Source organism: Gopherus flavomarginatus, chromosome 12 (genome assembly GCF_025201925.1).
Source record: "Gopherus flavomarginatus isolate rGopFla2 chromosome 12, rGopFla2.mat.asm, whole genome shotgun sequence".
NCBI lineage: Eukaryota > Metazoa > Chordata > Testudines > Testudinidae > Gopherus > Gopherus flavomarginatus.
The window spans coordinates 39,583,232-39,605,230 of record NC_066628.1 but is presented as its reverse complement, the minus strand read 5'-3'; the positions used below and the strand labels follow the sequence as shown (position 1 = coordinate 39,605,230).

Below are 21,999 nucleotides of genomic sequence, written 5' to 3'. Positions count from 1 at the left end.
CAAATAAGAAACTTGTCAGAAAAAGAGAAAAGTAAACAATAAAGGCTCAAAGTGCAGGGGATTCCCAGAAAACACTGGCCACAGGAGAGGAATTGTTCTACTCAGTTCTGATGTCCTGGAAACTTCCTGTGCATCACTGGTTGGAGGAATAAATGGAAAAGGCCTCGCTATCAGAACACATCTCTCAGTCCTGTATCAGTGAAGGGCCGTTGGCTACAGTATATTCCTCCAGCAACTTATCTAATGAGAGACCTGCGGTAACAAGGGTTTTACCAGGCGTAAGCACAGAGCCAGCTAAGCTCTTCTACCAAAAGTCAACACAGAACTCACTCACAATAACTGAACAGTCAGGCCTGTGTGCACATATCCCTGGGTAATACAATCAGGGCCCAATTTTCAGAAGAGGTGATATCAGGTGCTTAGATGTCTACGTGTCATACAATGCACTTAAAACTAGGCATTACATTGTTTGCAGCTACATCACTTGGGGTGAAAAATCAGAGACTGAGTGAAGATCCTTTTGAAAGCTGGGACCTCAGTGTACCAGAGGAGAAGAACATGGCAGCATCTTCTCCTCTTAAAGACTAGCTATGGGGACTAGATATGTGTATCATGGACAGAAGCCTCTTGCCTTCAGGGACTAGGGTGTATGAGACAATGGGTTAGAGATTCCGAAATTAGTCTACTATGGATTCCCAGGATAGTTGCCACAGCATCCACTGGAGAGAGAAGAGCATTCGTTATGAGCCAACCTCTCTAGGGGAGTGGGAATAAAATCTTCTTTCATGCCTGCAGTGGCGCTGACCCTTGCTGTGTGAACCCCAAAGTCTGTTGGCCCTGGGCAATATTGCTGGGATTGCTGCTCTGGACTAAAACTGAGGTGCTCTGAAAGTTCCCTGGACAGGAATAGCACAAGCAATGCAAGCATCAGTGCATGGCCCTGCCAGTGGGAGCACCTCCAGTTAGCTCAGCCTTTGGCCTCTTGGTTGAGATTTCCAGCAAGGGATACTAGTTGGGATGGGTCTGATCCAAAGCCCCAGATCCAAGCACTCCAGACTTTTGGGGACGTCTGCACTGGAACTTTGTGGCTTGGGCTCATCCCTGGGGTTTCTGTGATGTATCCACCAAGAAGGTGGGTTGAGGCTACCAAACTGCTGTGAGATACTGTAGCACGGATCCACCATCACTATTGGTCTGAGGAAGAGCCGAAGTCATGATCTAAAAAAAGGAAGCTGGAGCATGCTGCAAGAGAACTAAAAGCCCCAAATCCAAGAGCTTGTTGTTCACTTTCAGTAAGGCCCCTTTACATTGACTGTAAATGAGAGTCAGGCCACAAGCCTCTTGCCCTTTCCATCCAAGCGGTTCTGAATGTCCTAGGGAGGTTTTCGGTAGGAGGAGCTGCCACTGACTCACAGGGCTACCATGCCTGTATGGAAGTTACCCACAAATTCACCATGGGAGTGGAGCACTACCAGGCCTGATCAGAGCAGAGGTTTAGGAGTAAGCATTAGATTGGGACAATATGTATACTTGCATGTACCAGACCTAACGTGATAAGCACCAATGCATGGTGCCAGATCAACAGGCCCCAGAGTTCTCTCTGCAGGCACAGTCCAGTTACAGCAGAAACAGCTGTAGACTGAGATTTGCCATACTGTCCTGCCAGTGGGTCCTACCGGGAGAAGCCACCACTAAGGATTGGAGGTAGTTCAGCCTCTGTGGCCCATGAAATACACAGCCTCTTACTGAGACAGCCAGCAAGAGCATTATTGTGTGCTGGTTTGGGGATTGGTTGGGGGTTTTTTTACAATGAGGACACCTGCTCACTGGGACATGGCTAATTCCCATCAGCTTAATTTCATATAGGCACCCAAACAGCCATCACATGAGGTCAGCTTTTATGTCCACCAGCCTGGGCTGAATTCAAAACCAGCAACACAGAGGCATAAGGCTCCCTATCCCCCTCACCAAACCAGGGCTCCAACACTCTTGCTAATGCAAAAAGGAAGCACCATTGAACAGCAATTGGTAAAAATGTAGCCAGGCCTGGCAAGCAACTAAGCAGGGGTCAAGGCTAATCACACGGCTCATGGTAAAAAAAAACAAACCCTTCCGCAAGGCTATGAGAGCAGGAGAAGACTGTGCTAATGAAGTCTCCATGCTGAGCCCTGTCCCTCCAGGGAGTGTCTAGCTAGCCTCTGTGCAACACAGAATGGGCCCCGCTCACCTGCTCATGGTATTCAATCCCCATGCTTAGGGTGTTGATCAGAATGGCAATCATGATCCCCCGGCCAAAGTACTTGCTGTCCACGATCTTCCGGAACGTCTCACAAACCACTTTCCAGAAAGCCAGGATTTGGCTGGTTTTCCTGCCCTTGGTTTTCCCTCGTTGAGGGTCCCTCTGGTCGCTGTAGTGGGCATCCTGGGTGAATTCATACACCCCCTCGCTGTCCGAGTCCGCCGTCTCATTGTCCATGAGCTCCAGGTCACGAGCCAGAGTCTTGATGCAGTAGGGACAGCTGTCTGGGTTGCAAGAACCACTGTCCAGTTTCCCACACTGGCTAGAAATCTTGCAAGAACTTTTACAGGCACCTAAAACACAAATAAGCTGAGGTGAGAGGAGTCTGTTCCCGGTGTGCTGGGTCAGGGAAGCTAAGGGTTCAAATGAAGGTAACTCCTCATTCATTTTATTACCATATGACACACTCTGCCTAGCTCCTCCTTACACAGGCTGACAGGAGTCTGCTTGGTCCCTAAGTCTGCATGAAGGCCAGACAGAGGTTATATTCTTGCTCCTTGTCACAGCACTGGCCCTTTAAGAGGGAAAAGGCCAGGGCAGCTGTGGTTAGTCAGCTGATCCCCAGCTGGGCTATCAGAGAAGGTGAGTCAGGCTGAGAATTAGTCTGAAAAGGGGCAGAGTGCTCGCTGCATGCTGCCTGAGACTAGGGAGACAGGTCAGACAGGAGACCTGGGTAGTGGGAGCAGGAGCAGCAGGAAATTCCCTGGGAGTGGCTGCTGTTGTCCCCTGGGAGGGGAGCAGTGGGAACCTGCTGAGGGGAAAGGGTCTCCAGAGAGAGCGCACTGGGAGGCAGTGCTCAGTGAACAGAGCACGGGAGAATCCTGTCATAGGCCCTAAAGCAGGAGGAATTGAGAGAGGCAAAGGGGAAAGTCCCCTGGGAGCTATGGAGCTGGCTGGGCAGAGGAGTTGTGTTTGTGTGTTTTTTGCCAATATCTGAGAAATAAAACTGCCTGGAAAAGAGACTGTGGGTGTGGCAAGGGGTCCTTTGTGGGCTGGGGACAAGCCAGCACCCCACACATCCATAAAAGCTCAGAGCTTCTTCAAGATCCCAGCACCACTCTGCTTTCTCGCTAACAATATTATTAATTCCCAGTTCCACCCGCAATTGGAGCTGGACCACATCTGTCGGCCAAAACATGCAAAATCAGTGACACCAGAACATTTCATGAATTCGTGTCCATTTTGCCCAGTTGTTTGTGTCAAAAAACAACAACAAAAATTCTGAAAATATTGAAACATTCAGTCTTCTCAGTTTGAAATTTTCTTCACATTTATTGAAAAAAAGCCCAAACTGGGCATGGAACTGGAATGAAACATTTCATTGTGGGGAGAATGAAACATTTAGTTTGACACAAAATAAAACAAACTTTTTTTTAACGTTTTGATTCACCAAAACTGTTGAAATATTTTGTTTTTGATGGGACCCGCAATGAAATTTCGTATTGATTTTTTGGAATCGCCAGGGAACCTAAAAAAACCGTTATTCGCTCATCTCTACCCACTCGCCTTTTCTTATCCTTGATCTGGGGGGGCAGGATCCAGCTCAGGAACTGTCCTTTGGAAATGTTTAGAAAGCGCATAGCGAGCATTACAGCACATAAAAAATAACAAGGCCTGATACCTGTTCTGAGCCTCTCCCTATGTCAGAGATGATTCTCTTATAAACCCCAGTTACTTAGATTCCCCCAACCCTTACACTGCATGTCCCAAGCAGGTTAAAGAGGGTCATGCAGAAACATTATACTCCAAGTATCTTCCCTTTATATACTAAGTGGTTTTCTGCTGCCCACAGTGAGATACGTTCACCAGCCAAGGGATCCTTACCACCTCATTATACCTTTGGCTATTAGGGCTAACAGAAAGTAATCAGCTCCCCCAGAACCTGGAGCGTTAGGCGTTGTAATTAGAGACAGTGAGTAAGCCAGAGAGCTACTTTCATACTCCTGCTGTTTGCTGATACTTCGGAATTACCAGCTTCCCCCTAAACATATGATTCTCAAATCGTTCCTCACAATGGCAGCTCCCAGCTGACAGATGGTTCCTTTGCTTGACAGTACAGGCAGGATATGCTCCTACCAGATCTGCCTGCAAGTGGAATGGGAGGGTACCTCCGCAAATGCATGCCTGACAGTCACGATATCACCATCCAGGTTAGGTGAAATAAAAATCAACCTCTCCCGCCCTCTCCCCAAAACCTTTGCCCATTTTCAGAGCCCAAATCACTTGTCGGATTCTGGAATGGCTGGAAAATTGTGTCCACTTCACACACAAGGTTCCAGTCAGGAGGGCGAACTGGAAAGGTTAAAACAGAGCAAAAGGCCTTTATTTATTTATTTTTTTAACTGTGATACAAAGTGGACATGACAGAAAGCTTTGCCTAGAAGGACTTCCAGCCCGCAGCGGCTCAGAGAGTTTGAACAAGATTTGACTATGTTCCCAAATCCTGGGATGTAAAGAGGGAAGGAGTGTCATACAGAGAAGGTCTTAGACTGCAGTTCAGGAGACCTCAGTTCAGTTTCTGGCTCTGCCACAGACTTCCGGCGAGATTCTGAGCAAATCGCTTAGGGCCTGATTTTCAAACACGCTGAGCCTTGGCAGTTGTCACTGCCTTGAATTAGAGTTGTAGGTGATCAGAAGCTCTGAAAAATCAGGCCCGGAATCTCTCTGAGCCTCGGTTCCCCCTCTGTAAAACAGGGATAACCACACTCACGGGGGCGTTATGAGGATAAAGTCTTTCCAATCTGTGAGGCACTCAGATACTGCAGTAATGGGGAGCAATATAAGCACCTAGAGAGACAGCTATCCAAACCCAAACCGAACACCAAAGTGTGGGCAGTACAGCCAGCACTGAGGGCAGTGTTCTGCTTAGAGATGGGCCAGAACACCCCTGCGCTTTGGGCAAGTTGAGATCCAGATCTGCACTTTGCGCCTTGGGCCCAGCTCTAGTTTGATTAGGAAATGCTGTGGTCAATGGGACTGGGGAGACGAGTCAGGCAAGACAGATTCTTATGAAAAACACAGATTTCCTGGTCGTCCATTGCCCTACTGGCACAAAGCTGGGAAGCAGGGACTTCCACTCAGGTTCTGAACTTGGGATGCATTTTGCGGGTGAGAAGATTCTGACTTGGCCTTACCTGGAAAGCCAGCTCCTGTATCTGTACTGTGGACTGAAAAGAATCCTGGAAAGATTCAGTGGAAAGAAAAAAGAATTAGGACTTAAGTCTTATTTCTGGAATGCAACCAAAGGCTGACTCCCAGCTCCAGCACTCACCAGTACTCTGGGTCTCCAGGAGCTTGTGCATGGTGCTGTACGGCCCAGGAGGGATATTAAGGTTGGTTAGCATGCTGGCCCCAGGGTTCACTGTAGAATCTGCCACGTTTTTCTCTTTCAGCATCTCATGGGAGGTGCTTGGGTGTACGGTGGGATAGACCTTCCTGCCAACCACATTCTTGGGGAGCCCCTCTGGGCTTGGTAAACTCAAGCCAGGCTGAGGGAGGGATGACCTGCAGTGGATGGGCTCAAAGTGGCAATCTGCATGGTAGATGCTGTGCACGGACTCTGTGTTGCTGGCAGCAGCGTTAGGGGTAGGATGGGGATTAGATGTTGTGGGAGGGAGCATGAGCCTGTTGGTGCCATTGTGGAGTGAGCTGGTTTCCACATCGCTGATCTCAGGGCTGGCACGTGGTGCCCGCAGGTTCCCATTACCCAGGTGATAGTGGTGGTGATGGTGGTGGTGGTGGTGAATCAGATGGTGCACTGATGATCTTTTTCTCTGCCGATGTCTGCATGGCTGCCTCTCGGCCCCACTCTTATTCCTCGGGCTGGAGAGGAGACCCATTCTGAACCCTGCCTCTCTATAGCCTTTGACCAGCTGTTTGCTGGCCTTACGGGCAATGTAAACCAGATATTTGAGAAGTTCATCATAGCAGCTACCCGGCTCTGAAAAACTGGCCAACGTGCTGGCATTGGATAGGTAGCGGATCCGCTGCTCTTTCATCAGCTGGCTCTCTCGCTGCTTAGTCTCAGAGAACTGGGTGGCGATGACCACTAGACAGAGGTTGATCATGAAGAAGGAGCCCACCTAAAGGAGAACAGAAGATGCCATCAGTCCAAGAGAGAGGATGGTGGGGTATGTGTGTGATGACTATTGATAGCTGCTACCACAATGGAAACAAGGATCCCAAACAGGGATCAGAACCCATTGTTCTAGTCAGTAAAGCTGGCCAACATTTTTCAGACAAAAGGTTCCCCCCAAGAAAGAAAGAAAGAAAGAAAGAAAGAAAGAAATGCACATTTGGGTCTACCAAAACATTTTGCAAAGTTGTGCTGAGTTTGCTGAATGGTTTTGACTGGAAAAAAAATAGTTGAAACAAAACATTTTGATTTTTCTATTCAAAATGACTTGCATTTCAAATTTGCTTCAATTTTATTTTGGAAAAAAAAGTACAAAAAGTTAAAACTCTTTGAAAACAAAATATTTCATTTTGAGTTGAACCAAATGGGTTTTACTTGATGCAAAACCTCTTGTTCTACATTTACATTTCTCTACAAAAATTGAAAAGTTTTGTTCTGGGTCAACTAGAATAATGTTTTCCCCCAGTTTTTTTGGTTTGGCCACTGAACCAAGCAATCAGTTGTTTGCACGGCTCTTCTAGACACTGAACAAACAAATAACACAGCTTGTCTCTGCCCCAGGTTGCTCAAAATCTAAGATAGGATATTGTGGACATGTGAATAAAAAGGAACATGTGTGTGTGTTAGTCGTCAAGGCGATCTCAGGAATCGCACATGGTCACTAGTTTAGCCAATGAGCACATGAGACAGATCATGGTGGTTTGCAGGCATCACAGCAGAGATGGGTTTTAAGCAGGGATCTGAAAGAAGATAAAGTGGCAGTTTTGTGAAATCTGTTGGGGGAGGTTTTTCCCCCAGCATAAGGGAGGGGACAGGAGACAGTGTGACGGTGCTTGTGGGAAAAGCAGGTGATGGAGATTGGCGTCATTGACAGAGCAAATGGTGGGGTGGACGTGCAAGAAGAAATTACATTCGCAAGGTAAGGCAGGGCCGTACAGAAGAGGAGCTTAAAGGTGAGAATAGAAGCAGCTTCTGCTCAGTGAGGAGGTGGTGGTGGCAGCCAGCTGCAGGACACAAAAAGTGGGGGTGAGATGGCCTTGGATGTGGGCGTGTGTGAACATGTCAGAGCAGTGGAGGCTGGACACATCTGACACTGACACACCATAGGCAAGGGCTAATGTTTCAGCAAAGAGCAGAGATCTCACACTGACTCACTCACAGGGTGGGCGGCCCCCTGTCCTGTCTGCCCTGCAGGAGCATGCAGGAGACAGCCTCCCAGAATCCCCACTGCGGGGCCTCCCACGCCAGGTCTCCATGGGTGACGTCACATATCAAAGAGGAGGAAACGTTTATTTTGACTAAGAGACTTTGTTGTTTTTTTTAAATATCTGAGGTCCTCTTTGGTTTGGTTTTGTATTTTGTTTTATGTCTCAGCAGACACTGCTTGTAATTATCACAATTAGCTGAATTAGAATGAAAGCACTGAGCCCTTTTGATAGGAGGCTTTTTTCCTCCTGGCAGTGTGTGGGTGGCTTGTGAAATCTTTGTTAACCAGATTTATGGGGATATTGTTACTCAAGAGCATCAGCTGTCTGTAGCCAAGGATTTGATATTTTATTCCAAACTTGGGTTTCATTAGATTCTGTGTTGTATAGATCATCGGCACTATTACACCTTGATTAAAAAGAGCAACCAATGACTTCTCAGGGTACGTCTCGGGGATTGATATATTGCGTCTCATCTAGATGCGATCTATCAATCCCCGAAAGCACTCTCGTTGACTCTGGAACTCCACCAGCGCGAACAGCGGTAGCTGAGTCGACAGGGGGAGCTGCGGACATCGATCCTGCGCTGTGAGGACGAGAGGTAAATCGATCTAAGATACTTTGACTTCAGCTACGCTATTCACGTAGCTGAAGTTGCATATCTTAGATCGATCCCCCACCCCCACTGTAGACCAGCCCTAAGTCTTGCATTCTCCCCAGCCCCTCGTAATCCACAATAGCACAGGCTACCAATGCCTTGCTCTGCATTGCCTTTGGGATGCATAGAGCACAACGATCTGTTGCAGAGCAGGAGGAACTATCACTAATTAGGAACAGAAACTCTTAGAGGACTTGGAAAACTAGTGATAAACTAAACAGGCTTTAACCTCCAGGTCACCAGTTCAAATCCAGGACCGGGTTGGTAATGACTACGAATGAACACAATGGTGTTTTGTGGCCAACGTGCAGTGATTTCGGGTGATCTCAGTCCATGCCTAACAGGACAGAAGTCCACAACACAGAAGCCATCCCAGCTGGCAGTCTGAGCAGTCTCCAGAGACATGGGCCTCAGCAGGTTGGGACTGAGGCTCAACCAACAACTGAGCACATGTGCTGCCCTGAGAGCTCCAGCCTCCAGGACCATCAGTCTGACATTTTTCATCAAAGTGGAAGCGATGGTGTTTTCTTGTGAGTGGAGCCTTTGACAGGCTCCATGTACCCAAAGAGTTTGACAGGCCGACACTTTACAGCGGCACGAAATTCACGTACTGTTTCATTTACATTTTTTTTAAATAAAAAGGCAAAGAGGAGGAGTCTATTGCAAAGCAGGAAGAAGGATGAGGAGGGTGACGTATCACCGAACAGGAGCAGGGGGACCCAGTGTAGAACAAGAGAACATATACTTATTTCCATTCATGTCTCCAGCAAAATACAGCTAGATGTACAACTACAGCAGAAATTTACCCCCTGGGCAACATATTTCAATGTATGTAAAACTCATCTGCATGTCCTCCAGCGAGCTGGTTACCACCTCTCCCAGCCTGGATTAAATGCTATATCCAACACCCTTCCTGCCCACTCCTCTTCCTAGTCACACCACTATGTCCTTCCCTGTATGCCTGAGTGAAAGGCGTGCTACCCACGGGTGGGCTGAGAGATCACTCACGATGATCAGAAGGATGAAGTAGATGAAATTGTAGAAGGAGTGAGCATCCATGACGAAGTACATGATGTCCACCCAGCCCTCCAGCGTGATGACCTGAGAGAGGCAGGAGAAAGAACAATCAGCCCACTAGTCAACACCTCCATGGCCTAAACTTTAATATGAAGTACAGGCAGAACAGCATTGGTGCTCTTTGCACTGGTCAGTGACAATTTGCACTGGCCGTGAACTACGGCTCAGAGGGCAAAATCCTGCTCCCTTAAAGTCAGCGGCAAAAATTTCCAATTAACCTCAATGGAGCAGCATTTGCTTACCCAAGTTGTGCAGCTCTAAAGTAGAGTCACACTGAGGAGAAGGACGTAAGTCAATGTTACACAGTACGCTCTCATCGCAGCTGAAATGGCCTTTTCCTTCCACCTCTTGGGCCAGATACTTGCTTACAGTGGCAACTTGCTCTCTGTCTCAAATACACTGGTATGTTTCACTGTGGGATGAGCATTATATAGAATAGTGGGATGGACTCATTGTTCTTACAAAGGTTCATACACCATTTGTTAACCTGCTTATTTAATGCCACTCAAAGTGGTAATTGGAAACATACCTCATGTTAAAAAGCCTTATGGCAATGATGCTTCCAGGGTTCCAAGAGCTGACAATGCAAAGAAAAGTGATGCACAAACTGAGTTGGAAGGAAACTCTTGGGTGAAATTCACCACTGTGCAGAGAACCTGCAGAAAAACCTGTATACCTCTTAAATCCCAGTTAATCCCTTAAATTGGATTTAAATGGTGCATAGACCTTCTACACAGGAGTGAATTTCACCCCAAGTGAGGCAGGCTTCTTCAGACTGGACATCAAATTGCCTTCCTGGCAGCCTGTGGGACTCTCGCATTACTGCTCAAGAGCTTGCTGTGTATGGAATAGACATAGGAGAACAGGTCTGATCGTGCAGATATTGGTGAACCTAGCACCGATCAAGGTAGATTTGACCTGACCGCCGAGTACTCACTCTCAGCGGGGGTGAGAATGGGAGCCCGCCCACCGTGCTCACCTGAAATATTGCGATCCATGCATATCCGATGTTGTCAAAGTTGATTGCTCCTTTGAAGGGGTTGTGCTCCCCAGCAGAACAGTTGGTGTAATACTGGTTCCAATTAACGCAGGAGGTGTTAGTGGTGTCGTTATACGCGTAAAAGTCCAGGGTGCACTCCAAGCCTTCTTCCCTCTGTGTCGGGATACTGCGGCAGTAACGCATTCCATTCTCTCGAGGCTGGGAGCAGATGAAGGGATTTTCATCCTCATTCTCTGTCTGATAGTATCTTTCCAACTCTACCGTGTAGGGCCTTAAAGAGACCAGACAAGGTTGGGTTTTGCACAGTGACTAAAGGCAATCTGTCAAGATAACAACAACAGTAACAGTGCAGGTATCTAACAACTTTTATCCAGGATCTCAAAGCATTTTACAAAACTATTTAATTCACCTTGCAGAAGCCCTCTGATGTGACTTCATATTATTACTCCCATCTTGGGAAACTAAGGCCTGGTCTATCATTTAACCTAGCTACACTGCTAAGGGGCACGAAACATTCATATCCCTGAGTACCGTAGTTAAGCCGATCTAACTCCCGGTGTAGATGCGGCTAGGTCAATGGAAGAAGTCTTCCCTCAACCTAGCTACTGCAACCTGGAGGGGAGGATTAGCTAAACTCCTTCTATCAGAATAGGAAGTGTCTACGGTATGGCGCTACTGTAGCCCGGTTGAACTGATGTGTACTGTAGTGTCGGTAGTGTAGACATGGCTTGGGGCAAAGACAGGCAAAGGGACTTGCCCAAGGTCACTCAGAGAGTCAGCGGCAGAGCCAGGAATAGCTCTCAGGGATCATGGCTCTTACTCTTCTGTTACAATCACTAGCACGCACAGCCTCTCTTCAGCTATTGAATGGCAAGGAGAAAAGAGAGACGCAGAAAAAGAAATAAAAGAGGTGGGGAGAGTGAGAGAGGTAGTTTGAACATATTGGGTCAAATTCCACTGTTGGCTGCCATGGTGTAAATCAGGAGTGACACTGCTAATGTTATTGCAGAAGAGTAACTCCACCCAGATGGTGGAAGAGAGAGCAGCATGTGGCCCACAAATTTTACATTCTTTATGAAGTTGTTGTCATTGAAGTGAGATGGGAATCAGTCATTTAAGGCAAATTTATCTTCTGCCCTCCCAGAGTGTTGAGAACATCTGTGCAGCAGGAGAATTCATTGCTTGGATAGACTCCTTCATAAGGCAAGCATCACCCAAGGTTCCCTCCACCACCGTTAGCTCTTGTTCACTGCTCAAGGTGACCGTTCAATGTCAGACAAGCTGAAAATTCCCTCCAAAAGTGGTCTTGGAATAACAAGCAAGTCCAAATCACATGCTCCAGGGGAGACAAAACAACCCTGTGGCCAGCTGGAAACTAGCTTATTCGTGCTCAATAAATGGGTATTTCCTTAATGCCACCTGGACTCCCACTAAAGCTTGCAAAGCTATTTTTAAGCCTAGTTCGGCCCAGAATTGCCTTTAATACCATCCAAAGCTTAGCTAAACCCCTGGAATTCTAGTTAAATTAAACAGCACCCAAACCAGTAGCTGCACTGGATTTACCCAACTACAAATCAGTTCATTTGCTCTATTACCCATTTACCTAAAGGACCTTTCCATGTAAATGAAACTCCAACCCCACTCCCAGAGAATGAAACCTACGAGAGGCATGACACAATGTTCAGAGCTGAAAGGGAGAGGAATGAGATTCTCTCATTACCTCTCGGTATGGATGTAACAACTTGATCAACCTCTGTAAGTTTACAGGCAAAATGATTCATGGGCTACCTACAAAGTTTCAGATCCTGTGTTTTGCATCTGAGAAAGATTTGCCATCACTATAGAAACTCCAGCGTTCCAAGTGATGGCAGGTAGGTTGACGGAAGCATTCTTCCATTGCCTTAGCTACGTCTACAGGGGGGCTCAGTCGGTGTAGCTATGGTGCTCGGGTTTGTGGAACTTTCAGGTCCCTGAGTTCTGTAGCGATTAGTGTAGACTAGGCCAGAGAGAGAGACAGAAGTGAAAGGCTGCTGCTTCTGGGGCAGGACAGAGGTGGGTGTCAGACCTGAAGAGAGCAAGCTGCCTGCATGGAGTCTGTGACCACCTCTTTTCAAGGATATGAGACTCATTTACATTTGGTAAACGCACACATTACGCTACAAAACTGCTGGAATCCAAGTCACTGATTTCAGCTCCCAATGCAGAATTGACCTGCAAGGCCTAAAACTGGCTTCCGCTCAGCCAAGGGGCAAAAATACACTGATTTAGGTGAAGTCAATTTAATTTGCATGTTACCGTAGAACATGCAGGGCCTGATCCCGTCACCCTCGCTCATGCTGAGTAACTGCTCCACTTGCAGAGGAAGGTAGTACCCAGCTTGAGTAACCTCCTGATTGCTTTATGCTAGTTTCTGCTGATTTATGTATTTGAGTTTTTCATCCTGTTTACAAAAATTGCAAAGATTGTTAAGCCAAGAGTAAACATGTGACTGGAGAGTGAGTGTGAAAAGCTCTTGGATTAGAAGAGCAACACAATACACCACAGAATGGGAAAATGGGCAGAGGGAGAGATGGCACGAACCTGCCACCTGAGATCCCATCATCACAGATCTTCCCACAAAGGGGCATTGCCAGCTGGGATCCCTCAGCCACTACAGAAACATCAGGCCAATATCTCTCAGCTACGAATATTCCAGGTGCATGTGCTTATACCCACTAACATCCTTAGGGGCAGACAATCAGGGCTCATCTATGCCAGTGCCTGTCAAACAAGGGCCCGGGACCCGCTGTGGGGCTGCGAGCTGGTTTCAGTGGGTCTGCCAAGCAGGGATGGCATTAGGCTTGCTGGGGCCCCCACATGGGGCTGAAGGCCAGGGCCCCAAGCCCCACCGCCCAGGGCTGACGCTGAAGCCTTAGCAATTTAGCTTTGCGGGGCCCCCTGTGGTGGGGGGCCACAGGCAATTGCCCTGATTACTACTCCCCAACACTGGCCCTGGCTTTTATATACATATATACAGTTGTTGGGGAACAGGTGGGCTGTGGAGGTTTTAAATAGCATGTAGGGGCGGGGAAGGCTCAGAAAGAAAAAGGTTGAGAACTCCTATTCTACATTATGAGCACTACAGTGGCACAGATATGCTGCAGTAGCATCATAGTCTAGATGCTTCCTACGACAGAGGTAATCTACCTCCTCGAGCAGGTTCCATTGACCTAGCCATGTCTACACCAGGGGTTAGGTCAGCATAGCTATGACTCTCAGGGGTGTGAATACATAGTGGTAAATATATCAACCCAGCTTATAAGTACAGACCAGACCTCAGTCTATATCCCTCAGCCACTTACCTTTTGACATGCTAATAGGCCTACAGTTAGCCGGGGTTCCCCAGTCACTAATTTCCCAGTTAAGGTCCCTTCTCCAGTCTATCCATCTCATCTGTCTCTCAGGCACTAGCCTCTTGATACCAGCTGAGACAGGCTGTCTGTTTCCTCAGCCAGGTGGAATTCCTCAATCACTGATCTCCAGGCAGAAATATCTTACATTTACATTGTATTTATGTAATCTGGGAAATTACCATTCCTTGCACTACATCAGGATCAGAGGGTGAAATTCCCTCTAGAAACATAGGTCACATTAACAGAGACGTACTGCAGATACCTATTTTAATGCCAGAGGTTTATTAGATTGATGTATTGTTAAGGTCATTCCTCACTGAGCTGAGAAAGCACCTGCCTCTGGAGCATTCTTTTCATGAAACCCATGAAGAAATTCAGTATTAGAGCAGTGGTGGTCCCTTACAGCCAAGTCCAGGTCCTACTGCTGTCAATGGCACATTCCTATTGGCTTCGATGGAAGCAGGAATTGACCCTTAGACAGGTTTCGATCGGCCTCAATCCCCAGGCCAGATGGGGAGCCTTTATTCATACTTACAGACTGAAGTTCTCAGGTAGGAAGCAGCGGTTCCTGAGCAACCCTGCCCACAGCTGGACTCCCACGATGCCAAAGATAAAGAACACAAAGAAACAGAGGAGGAGGACGTTCCCCAGCATGGGCAGTGTGTCCAAGAGCAGCGTGACCAGGATGCGCATACCTGAGGCAAAGGGGGAGTGGCCTTTAAATGTCCTCATTCCTCACATTCAGGCTAAGCTCTCCCCACCCTGTCCTTTCCAAAGTGGCCTTCCACCCACTCACTGCTCAACTCCCTTCAGTAACCTCCCCACTGTCTTCCCACCCAATGTCCTTTTCACCTGCGGGTGTCTTCAAGGCACCTACAGCTCCCCCACTCACCTCTAAATTCCTGACAAGGACCTTGGGACTTTCTCCCTTCCACCCTACATGCCGCCATTAGCCCCACCTCTTCACAATCACCGTGGCATCTAACGCACAACCTTTCCACATTCACTTCTTCCGCTCTGAACTCCTCCTCTTCCTCTCAAAATTCTCCTTCCCTAACTTTTCAGCTTAACTCTCTTCCTTCTTAACCTAGACTGAACTCTGCCATTCACCCATAAGCTCCTCCTACTCATACTTCCTCTAGAGTAATTCTAGAGCCTTCAGTATAAATTAAAATCCCCTTCCCTTCCTAATTCCTCTCATCTCTTCTAAATCCCTTCTCCTCCTTAAAATACAGGACTTCTGATGGCAGTTAATTCATACAAGTTTGGGAACATTCAGTTCTGTATCAAAGACAAATCGATGGTGACTTCAACTTGACATTTACACAAAAAAATTGATTTCATCCGACATCTCTGTAATATTCTGCTCATCTCTCTTTCCCTCTCTGTCTCCATCTCTTGCATTCGTTTTCTTGCTTATATTGATCTTTATTTAAGGAAACCTTCACTGTGGCCTCTTTTACTTTTGGTACCTCAACAAGCCTTTTGTTACCGGATGCTGTCACCTCCAGTCCACGCTGTCCCTCTTCTGACTGGATAAGCCTCCCTGTACAACTGCTAAATAACAAACAACCTGCTCTAATTCCTGCATTTATCATCTATCAGAACTCTCTTTCTTCCATTCCCACCTTATGTTTCTATCCTGCTCTATCTCCACTACAAAAAAGATAGGATAAATCACCCAGAATCTGCAAATACATTAAGTGAATTACATCCACAGTTAGACAGCAGCAGATAAATTCCACCATCCATCAATTCTGCAGGGGGGAAAAATTATAAACAGGGTTCTGAAGCTACTGTAATGATAAAAACAACAGCAAATAGCCAACCAGATTAAGTTTAATAGACAGGATCAGAAATATAATTACAGCCTAGAAATTTCCAACATCAATGGACAGAGTGGGGGCCAAGTAGTGCCTGTTGATGAGACAGGCTAGTTCAACCAGCTGGGCTGCTCTTCTGACTTAGATTTAATTTGGCTGATAACCATGGTGAATTAGATACTTTCTGTGTGTTTGGAATCTGATGTATCTTTTCCAGTGATATTGCATCTGCATTTAGCACACACGAGTCTCAGAATTTATGAGTGGGACCAAGTTTATTATCTATCTATCTGCTGGTTTTATCTTGCTGCCCATCCATGTATCATCCGAATGCCTTCCACATGGAGTCTGTAGCAATGACACTTCCATAGGGTGACCAGATAGCAAGTGTAAAAAAATCGGGACAGGGGGTGGGGGTAATAGGTGCCTATATAAGAAAAAGCCCCCAAAATCAGGACTGTCCCTATAAAATCGGGACATCTGGTCACCCTACACTTTCATCTTCTTAGGGCCAAAACTCTGCTTGGGGTAGGTTTGTTTTTGCTGGCATTTGGCCATAGAAGGGTCTGTATCTATTGTGGAGCATCACTTCTCGGGAAAGGAAGATTTCGCATAATTTCTTAAAGACGATAAGGAACCTTGGTGAGGGCCATAGCATCATTTAACTCCCTGAAAGACAAATCACGAATTCTCAATCAGCAGCTCGCATCCACCTGGTCCTTCCCATGTTGCTAAATAGGAGGATGGTCCCACTGTGGAAAAGGTTGAGAATTGCTGATTTACACAAATAACATGGCCCTAGCCTAGGGGACCCTAAGTAGTGACTCAGGGCTTGTCTCTATGGGGAAAGTTACCGGCACACAACTGTACATGTATATCACTTTGAAAGTGGTATAACCTGAATGGAGAAAAGGCTCTCTTAGTCCAGAATAAGAGTGTCTACAGGGGAAGCTATACTATAACTATAGCAATACAATAATACTCGTATAGTTCTGCCTATACATTCCCCTGTGTAAACAAGTCCTAAGAAGTGGCAGAAGGGAAGATGCAAAGCTGCTGCAGCATAGCTGAAGATGTGGTCCACAGCATATCCTTGAACTATTGTAACAATACAAGCATGGCAAGTGCTCCCCACTCATGATCTGTACCCACCCTCCTCCAAACAGACCAGATCAGTCACACTCCTCAGTGCCTTTTATATTACACACCAGTCCTTCCCCCAAACTAACTTTTCATCTACTTGCAAAGTGATTCGGAGAGGAGCTCCCTAGCAGGGAGAGGGCAGCATACCAGATAAACAAATGGAACAGCGTGGCTGGTCTGTGACTGGCTTTTTGATTACCAATTTGCTCCTGTTTCCAAAGATGGATGGACTATTCACTAAAACCAGCATGGTGTTAGGAACTACAAAGGGACCAGGGAACACAACAGCAGCTATAAGAGCCAGCCCACTCAAGACACATAGACCAACATTTTCAGTGCAACTTGAGAAAAAAGATGCAAAGCATCCCAGTTGCTCCTGCAGCTCCACAGTGTCTGGAATAATGAGCTGGAATGAACTGAAAGAGGGAGGACAACAGGGAATCAACTTACTGGGAACTCTGTTAATGGCTCTGAGTGGCCGAAGTACTCGGACAGTCCGAACAGCTGAGAAACTGACATTCTGCAAGTCCAGGGAGTATTCCAGCATGCTACAGAAAACACAAACATGGGAGCACATGAAAGATCTGCAGGAGAAATGTTAGATTATCAAACATTATATGCAGAGTGCCAACAGAGACACTTTCTATTCTGTCTTCCCCATCGGGAAAGGTTTCTGGAAGAATTAATTATGCTTATTTTCATAATAATTAATAATAAAGTCAACGAGAGAGAACATTGCACAGTTCTTCCGTCTCTCTCTTTGGTTACTGTTTGTGTATAGGTTCCAGGGGAGTAGCTTCCTGCAAATTATTCGATTGTCCAGGAGGGGAATTTTCAAAGAGAGGTTTAGTTGTAACAATAATGTAAATGCTGTAAGAAATCCGTGGCCACTTAGGATTTCATGGTTGTCACTGTACTGCCTGCCATAGCAACTGAAAACAGCCAGGACAGAACGCTGACACTCCTGCTGCAACAGCGTAGGCCCCCTAGCCCCTATACTGTTCTATATGAGAGTTGAGCGATTCCAAGTCTATCCCACAGAGGGCAGTGAAATAAACACGGGTGAACAGACAGACACGTACTCAAGTCAAAATACTTAAGAGTTTTATATAACATTTACCAGTTCAAAGTACTATACAAACTTTGCCCCATTAGCCTCACAACAGGTCTGTGATCTATACAATAAAGTATCCCCGTTTTACAGCTGGAGACACTGAGGCACAAAAAGGTTAAGTGACTTTCCCAAGACTGCGGTGGCAGAACTGTTACTAGCTCTTGGGGGTTCCTGACTCATTCCTCTATGCCACGCTCCCACTCACTAATTGTTGTGGGAATGTTTATAATGTTACTAACAAGACTGTCTCGTTTGGTAGGGAAGAAAGCAGAAGTCTGGAAGCAAAGCATTTTTTAAAGGGATACTGTCAGGTCAGTTCACACTTAAAATTTTATGTTTTGAATTTTTTTACACACCCTAAGATCAAGACACAGTTTGAGCTTTTTATTGTTGATTAATTCAGATTTTTATTTTGCTATAAACTCATTGTTTGCATCCCAAATATAATAGCAGGGTTCTAGAGCAGGAGAGCCAGAAAGTGACACTGACACGTTATTTTCATCATCCAACTTCAGAGGAATGCTCATAGAAAATACACAGCATTCATGGTGAAGGAAGGGGTAGGCTGGGTGTCAAAATTGCTTTTAGCAGGATTATCCACATTGGGTGAAATCCTGGCTCCATTGAAGTCTGTGGTAAAACTTCTTAACCACCTGCATATGTTTTTGCAGGATCAGTGCATATAAATCCAGATTCCACAAATACATATTTTGCTTGACGTATTATTGACACAGGGGCTAACAGCAAAACTCAGAACAAGGTCTCACTCACCACATCATCAATGTTTATATATTTTTGGATTTGATATTTTGGTCTAGGCTTATCTAGACTGATGAATAGATCAGATTTTAATAACTATGGTGTTACTGAGGGAATGTGATTTTAAAAATAGTCACATTTAATACGATAGAGTCCTTTTATTGTAAAATATAGGGGTAACGACAAATGCAAAAATGCACATGGTCATGTAGCAGGACTGTCCATAAGCAGAATGTTTCCAAGAGATTTGAATGAGGAGACATCAACTCTGGGTAAGGGTGTTTCATAGAATCATAGGACTGAATGGGACCCTGAGAGGTCATCTGGCCCAGTCCCCTGCACTCATGGCAGGGCTAAGTATTATCTAGATCATCTAACCTGCTCTTTAAAATCTCCAATGATGGAGATTCCACAACCTCCATAGGCAATTTATTCCAGTGTTTAACCACCCTGACAGTTAGGAAGTGTTTCCTAATGTCCAACCTAAACCACCCTTGCTACAATTTAAGCCTGTTGTTTCTTGTCCTTCCCTCAGAGGTTAACGAGAACAACTTTTCTCCCTACTCGTAACAACCTTTTATGTGCTTGAAAACTGTTATGTCCCTTCTCAGTCCTCTCTCCTCCAGTTTTTTCAATCTTCCTTCATAGGCCATGTTTTATAGACCTTTACTGATTTTTGTTGCTCTTCTCTGGACTTTCTCCAATTTGTCCACATCTTTCCTGAAATGTGGCACCCAGAACGACACAATATTCCAGTTGAGACCTAATCAGCATGGAGTAGAGCAGAAGAATTACTTCTCGTGTCTTGCTTACAACACTACTGCTAATACCTCTCAGAATGATGTTTGCTTTTTTTTGCAGCAGTGTTACACTGTTGACTTATATTTAGCTTGTGATCCACTATGATCCCACAGATCCCTTTCCACTGTACTCCTTCCTAGGCAGTAATTTCCCATTTTGTGTGTCTGCAACTGATTGTTCCTTCCTAAGTGGAGTACTTTGCATTTGTTCATATTGAATTTCATCCTATTTACTTCAGACCATTTCTCCAGATCATTTAGAATTGCTATTTGTTAGGCCAAGTGGTCTATTCTCACCCAGCAAGTCTTCACACAATGGACAGACATGCCAATAAGTGTGTGACAGAAGCATTTCTCATCATTCTTCTTAGGCTTTCATTCCTCACCCTACCCTTCCTAACCCCCCCAACTCCACTGCTTGCAAGAAGAAACCTAGGAAAATGACTTCAAAAGAGCAAATATAGAACCAGGAAGAGACCAAACAAGTCAGGCACACAGTTTTAAAATATTAGAATTGTGTGTAAAGGCACATCAGAGCAGTTGGATTTCTGCTGACTGGAGAATAACTTGTGCATATGCATTATTGCTCCAGGAGACACATGAAAAGAAGGAATATGGAGGAGGGCCTGATGCCCAAATTATTGATAACGTAGCTACCAAAGTCACAGAATGCTGCTGCAGATGCCCCTGGCACTAGGTTCTGCGGATGAAAGGACTATGTCTACACCAGGGGTAGGCAACCTGTGGCACGGGTACCGAAGGTGGCATGTGAGCTGATTTTCAGTGGCACTCACACTGACCAGGTCCTGGCCACTGGTCTGGGGGACTCTGCATTTTAATTTAATTTTAAATGAAGCTTCTTAAACATTTTAAAAACCTTATTTACTTTAAATACAACAATAGTTTAGTTATATATTATAGACTAATAGAAAGAGACCCCTGGTCTACACCATGGCAGCTCCATCGCTGTATCTCTGAAGACATGGATTGTGGGTTCAAGCAAACAAGTTGGGGGCTTGGGGTGACAGTGGAGAGTTTTGGACCCCTCTGTTAGGAGGATAATCGTCACTGCTGAGTTTATGGAATGCAGCTGCAGTATGGTCCAGGTAGCAGTGCTGGTCAAACCATCTGTACTCAACAAGGAGAACATGACCTTTCTAGGGGGTGCAAGTTTTGCCATCATTACACATGCCCTTGTCACCTCAAGCTACACTTACAGCAAAATGCTGTAGGTGAGGCCACATGTGTAATGATATGTTTACCTGCAGTATGCCATTCAGCCACTAAAGGTCTGTGGGCTGTGTAGAGTTCCAAACAGGATGTGACCTCAGATTAAGAAGGGCTACAAGAGCTGGAGCTTGAGCTATGTAGAAACCTGTTTGTGCCTCTAGTTGTAGCATTTTCCTTTACCAAGTACCTGCTGTTTAAGAACATCCAGGATTCCATATAGCTACATGGAAACTGAAGGTAGTGAGGTGGGCGATGCAGCTGCTAGCTTATCAAGTTGCCTGTTCTACAGACAGCACATTACACCAGTGCTCTGCACTAAGTTAAGGGGATTGGGACATGGTTACTGGAGAGACTGTCGGGAGAGGCACTTGAGCTGGAGGCCCCCTCGGTTTGATTCAACCCATTACAGAGACAGAAACTCCCCCAAACTCTGCTGGTGTCTCAGATCAGGGGGACTGGGTTAGGCCCCATCTCTGTCTTCTGTCTGTCTAGGTACTCATAATCCCCTCTCACCGTAATACCTGAGCACCTTGCAACCACTCGCAATCCTGCTGGGAGATAGGGGGTAATAGAGAAGGACTTTTACAGATCAAGAACTAAAGGCACAGCAACTGGATGATTTGCCCAAGGTCACACAGGGAGTCTGTAGCAGAACTGGGAACTGAAGCCAGGGCCCTGAGTCCTAGACCCTTGCTTCAATCACAAGACTCTGGGGACTCTCAGTTATGCCCATGAAGCTCTACAGCTGCATATTACTATTCGGAATAGATATGCCCAGCTTTATCAAACAATAAGGGTTATCCAAAGCTGGGTGCTTTGGCTCCCTTTCTCTACAAACTGTGGCAACCAGTGGGTAATATTAATGAAAGAGGGATGGAAAAGATGGGAAGATTATTTAGACAGTGTCATAGCTTGGAAAAATAGAATGAAATTTGCTCCCACTCCTTGAAGGCTTTGCTGTCAACTACTATCACTCAGAAAATGTCTCTTTAAGCTTCACCAGGTGTGCTCCACTCTTGGGGGTTATTTGTTTATTGAAATAGACATTTGTTTTAATCACACTAAACTGAATAGGAAATAATAGCACCAGAGGTACAAAGATCTCAGGACCTTGGCTGTCTGCCGGATCCATGACATTCAATAGCAGCACGTATCTGAGCTGGGGCACCAGATGAATAACGCTGTTGAAGAGGCAGTAACTTGGGCCGATGCGAGCTGGGAGTGGTGCTTTTTCAAGGGGGAAAAACAAACGCTATAACTTTTTGCATTTGGTTCACCGGAGGGTTTGAATCTTAATGCGGCCTCAAGGGAAACCACCCAGAGGTTTCTTCTGAACAGCAGGTTTTTCTAAGCGGAGAATGACT

At 45.9% G+C, this 21,999-nt stretch overlaps 1 protein-coding gene across 8 annotated transcripts in view; it reads right to left on the bottom strand.

Moving 5' to 3' along the window:
- CACNA1G (calcium voltage-gated channel subunit alpha1 G) overlaps positions 1-21,999 on the bottom strand; it is a 147,900-nt gene that overhangs the window by 115,522 nt on the left and 10,379 nt on the right. For 5 of the 8 annotated variants that reach the window (XM_050920480.1, XM_050920485.1, XM_050920487.1 and 2 more), the window contains exons 3-8: positions 17,183-17,280; positions 14,302-14,461; positions 10,354-10,645; positions 9,306-9,398; positions 5,571-6,381; positions 2,228-2,592 (exon numbers count right to left, since the gene is read on the bottom strand). In XM_050920480.1, the coding sequence (XP_050776437.1) occupies positions 2,228-2,592; positions 5,571-6,381; positions 9,306-9,398; positions 10,354-10,645; positions 14,302-14,461; positions 17,183-17,280 (1,819 nt within the window). Of the gene's footprint in view, positions 1-2,227; positions 2,593-5,433; positions 5,479-5,570; positions 6,382-9,305; positions 9,399-10,353; positions 10,646-14,301; positions 14,462-17,182; positions 17,281-21,999 lie in introns of all 8 variants that reach the window. The other 3 variants (XM_050920483.1, XM_050920484.1, XM_050920488.1) reach the window with 1 other exon arrangement.